The following is a 4,877-nucleotide window of genomic DNA, read 5'->3' as shown; positions in this document are numbered from 1 at the left end:
ATATATATATATAAACAATATCTTCAATATTTGAAAATATTCTACTGTTTTGTTGTGTATCTTTCTAATCATATTCGTGTAATACTATAATTATTCTTATAAATTAATAATATTAAATATCAACTATCCGCGTAATATATTGATTCCTTCGCAAGTACTTGACATTACCAGGAACTGTAGTAAGATTAACACATACGTAATAATGTTACCGACAATCTGAAAAGAAAATACGAATACAGAATAAATAACATATAATTCATGAAAACAAGCAAGCCAATTACTTACTGCAACAAGAAGAGTTGCGTCTATATTGATACCCTTTGCTGAAAATATACTTTCGCGATGCAATATTTGCAAAGAAAACAGTTGTAACTGCAATATTAGAGCACAGAATTAAATATTAAATTGGATAATTATGACTTAATATATAAACAATATTAAGTAGACTTAATATATAATACAAACAAATTGCATTAGTACGCAAAAGTTTTTATACACTGAGAAGAAAAGTTGCTATTTCAAAAAAATATTAATTGATTCAACTAATTGCAGCAATCACGGGTTTTCAAGTAAATATTTGTTAAATAAATATTTAATAATCCAAACAAATTACGGAAAAAATTACGGCTATCATGACCAGAAGTCGGTCTTAAATATATATTTTTTGGTTGTAAGAACTATTGTAAGATTATGATGATTGTAAGATTAACACGTTTTAATCAATATATCCATCTTACGGTTATCACGACCAAATATATCTATGGACAAAAATTATCATTATTTTCAGATTGTAAGCGTTTTGTCTGTGATAACATGTTTTAAATAAATTACAAGATTTAACCTAAATATATAAATACTCAAATTAAATAATCATTACGAAGTAAACGCATTTAGTCAAGTTAACAACATTTTTTTTCAGTGTATAAATTAAATTACATTACCTCGTCTTTCACGTTTTCATCGTTAATGCTGTTAAATACAATATGAACAGTAGTGCCGATTTCAAGAGCTTGATTCTTGCCAGTCTCGCAGGCCCATATGATCGAGGCCATTTTTAAAAATTGATATATTATAGATATCAGGAAATAGCAGTACCAAAAATCTTTATACATTTTGTTTACAAAGTCTTCATCATCATTGCGTAATGTAGAAATGCACCACTGCGTGATGTAGAAATACAAGATGAAAGTAACTTCGCAAATAGTTAGGATTATCGAAGAAAGAAGCTGCAAACTGAAGGTCAAATTCAACATCTGCACTGTGTTGCTGATCATTAGATACTGCTTTTCCAGAGCTTTGAGTTCCATCAGTAGGAATGGATTTCGTTGTTGATATATCTGGCTAAATACATGCGGCATATCCTCCATGACGGGTTCACGAAGATTCGCAAGATTATCGTTGATTCTCTTAAAACAAGCTTTTAATATACAAACACAATTCATGTACAGCATATCCATCTGAAATACCACTAAACTGACGTATATCGTATATAACAGGAATTTAAAGTCAAAACTCAGCTTGTAGTAACATATCGTTAATAACATAAAAAAGGAAAAAAAACTAAAGATATCTTTTGTGTGGATCAGTTTAGACAATTTCTTATATGTCTTCGAAGGTAGTTTTGAAGAGATATCCATTATCGTCTGCAGCAATCGCATTCGTGGACTGGTCAAGACGTGCGTGACAATCGTTATAAAACTGCTACATAAAAAGTAGCAATTACCGTGAAGAGTTGAGGGTACGTCTGAAATATACTTTTTCCCATAACTAAGAAAATAGAGAAACTTGAATTGCATATAGCAAATCATACAGATAATGAAAATTGACACCACGCAACACGATTTAGATAATTTGAAGATCGAAGCATTCAGCTTGTATGGAAATATTCCAAGAATGCGGCAAAAGATGAAGCACGGATACATTAAGGATTGAAAGTCCGTGGCTTGAAAAAGCCGCCATTTCTTCATATTTCTTCAATACTTATTCTTGAAATTTTGGTAACAAATCGAGCATGATCAGTAGAATGTCAGGGAGTATAAACATCTCAGTCTTAACAAATAAAAATTATTATTATCAATGCACTACAGTATTAATATGATTGTAACAACTTCTTTTTATAATTATTATGTTTGTTTCTTCTCATTGAATACGTAGATTATTCGTCCTGTTTGCACGCAACAAATTTAAATTCAAAACTACACATAATTGCTACCTCAAACGAGACAAGACTAAAGGGATATCTTGTTGGACTTCAAGTAACCATGGTGTTCTTCGATCGGCAATTGTACCTTTGGGATACAAAGTGCAAAATAATGATATACAATTGTTATGACAACCCATCAAATTATATATGCAAACACGAAATAGATAGTATCAACTACTCAATACATAGACAAATAACTCTCTAAGATATTAATTTCCTTTTCTTCCTTTGACATTTTTTTCTTCGACATTATCCCAAAAATCAATATTCTAATTGTGTGTATATAGAATATTTAATATCTTTATGACACAATTTCGGAATTTATTTTTTATTTTTCATACATATATACTTACTAAAAATTTTGATTATACTGTACAAATAACCTGAGAGATTACATATCTTCTCTTTTTAAAAAAAAATAAATTTTTTTTAATCTGAATTATTTTATATATATAGTGACTAGAATATGTGAAATAAGTCTTAATATATGAATAAGTATGATATGAATAAGTTACAAAAACATATGTTAATTATACACATGAATCTTTTTTGTCAAATACTTTTTTGTCTTAAATGCATTTTTCTCGAAATCTTGTTTTTGAAAAGTCTTAGCGCGATAAAATTAATAAATTTCAATCTATTTTAATTAAAACAAGTTTTTACTTGTGTAAAATGCAATTCTCCACGATCTGTCGGGCTATTAAAATAATTATTTATTATAACAATCTTTATAAAATATGTAAAGGTAAAAAATTTATCAACAAAATCGAATTTTTTCTTTTAAATGCTATAATTTTTCGATTTTTACAAATTTTAAAATCCGGCTCATCAGGCCTTAATAACACAATCATTTCAGAGGCTCGTAATAATTTTTCTTATTTTAGTTTGTTTTATAAAATTTTAGAGCGTTAAAACCGGAGGAATGCCTCGTCAGAGAGTCCGAGAATAGCTCAATAAAAGTTAACCTAAATAAATCAAAACAGTTTTAAAAAATTATTTTTTTTACATTAATAATCACAATAAAACATGTCGTGTGTGTGTGTATGTTTTTAGATAATTAAATCAGATAATCAGATATCAAATTCATCTCTCTTATCCTTTCCAAAAAAATCAATAATTTTTCAGGGTTGAAAAGATATATAATATTGATTACATTGATTATTTCGGTTTTATATATATATATATATATATATGTTTATATTCTTATTTTCAATAAAAGAAATTAGAATACGAATATAAAACGAAGAAAAAGAATACGAATATAAAAAAGCAATTTTTTAAATAAATTTTTAAATAATTAAAATATTAAACATCACGTATGTTAAAAAAATGTCGAGAGATAGCAGACAGTAGATACACTGTTAACTATAGCAGATCAGAAATGAGATTTTATAATAATATATAAGATAATCAGACTTGAAAGAAATAAATCATGAAACTAAATAAAAATATCAGCTTTGATTATACTTATTGTATCGTAATGCTCAACAATTATTAATAAACCTTTTTATTTTACGAGGGCGCAAATTGGGACTAAAACGTTTGTTATCATTATTGTACATAATTATTACTATTGTCTTGTGTTAGATTACATTAGCTCGTTTTATTAATTTTACAATAAGCCCGCAAAAGCAAAAATAAATAAGTAGATTGCAATTATACTTTATTGCTTTATCAAGTCACATCACCTTTTATTAGTCGTATCATAAAAATTTCTTCAAATATATTATATTGATCAAACTGCTTACAGAGAGTTCATTTCAAATAAAACTTTATCTTTCTTGATTTTTCACGTTAGAACGATATATATTTACTATAACTTTATATTTACTCGAATGAATCTAAAGAAAGGTTACAAAATATTTTAATAATGTTAATCCGCTTTGATCTAGATGCACAACAGAGTAAATTATATAACACAATAAATAATATATATAAATAATATATATAAATAATGATAAATAATATATCATTATTTCATGCGTGTGTCGTAAATAACTAACAAAATGTCATGGTTACTTTATGACTAACAAATACTTGACCTGTCTTTCACTATACGATGCGATAATTTTTAGTAGTTTTGAAATTAAACTTGGAAAGTATAGATAGATTGTGAGAAATTTATGTTAGTTCATGTATTTACCGTAAACATAATAAATAATAACACTTGAAACACGGAATTCATATAAGTTGCTGTTAAAAAGTGTTTGTGTAATTAATCATCTGATTAATAATTTATTATCCGATCGGTTATAGTCTACGATTTAGTTAGATCATTGTTTTTTTACAATATTTGGACAAACCTGTTTAATTTGTTAATAATGTTTCAACAATTAAAAAATAAAAGTAAAGGAAAAACATGGCAGCTTTTTCATGCCACGGATTTCGAATCATTAATGTATCCTTGCTTTATTTCTTTCCGTATTCTGGGAATATTACCATACACAATTAATGCTTCAACCATTAAGATTTGCAAACTATGCTATATTCTATCAACCATCATTATTTGCATTTTTAGCATTATCGAAATAAAAATTTTCTATGACTTTAATGTTTCTAATGCAACGACAAGCACACCCAAGAAGCTTGACTTTTACTGTTACCACATTTTAAGCAGTTTTATAATAATCAGCACATTTATTTTGAGTGGATCACGAATGCGTTTACTTCAGAA

At 27.1% G+C, this 4,877-nt stretch overlaps 1 protein-coding gene across 1 annotated transcript; it reads right to left on the bottom strand.

Annotated features, from left to right (window-relative positions):
- Nucleotides 1-123: 123 nt before the first annotated feature.
- On the bottom strand, nt 124-1,967 carry LOC108753969. Its single transcript, XM_018495964.1, has 3 exons — nt 942-1,967; nt 286-372; nt 124-216 (listed from the first exon to the last, which is right to left on the bottom strand). Exons 1-3 carry the CDS (start codon nt 1,965-1,967, stop codon nt 124-126), a joined length of 1,206 nt encoding a protein of 401 aa, XP_018351466.1.
- Between the last annotated feature and the right edge of the window lie 2,910 nt (nt 1,968-4,877).

Source organism: Trachymyrmex septentrionalis, unplaced genomic scaffold (genome assembly GCF_001594115.1).
Source record: "Trachymyrmex septentrionalis isolate Tsep2-gDNA-1 unplaced genomic scaffold, Tsep1.0 scaffold74, whole genome shotgun sequence".
Taxonomy (NCBI): Eukaryota; Metazoa; Arthropoda; class Insecta; order Hymenoptera; family Formicidae; genus Trachymyrmex; species Trachymyrmex septentrionalis.
Note: the sequence above shows the minus strand (reverse complement) of the source record. Positions and strands in the feature narration are given on the sequence as shown.

Excerpts from the sequence above, each read along its gene's own strand:
- LOC108753969 (XM_018495964.1), bottom strand. The coding sequence starts at position 1,967 with ATGAAGAAATGGCGGCTTTTTCAAGCCACGGACTTTCAATCCTTAATG. Across the intron at positions 373-941 it reads ATGAAAACGTGAAAGACGAG|TTACAACTGTTTTCTTTGCA; the intron begins GTAATGTAATTT and ends CTAATATTGCAG. Across the intron at positions 217-285 it reads ACGCAACTCTTCTTGTTGCA|ATTGTCGGTAACATTATTAC; the intron begins GTAAGTAATTGG and ends TTTTCTTTTCAG.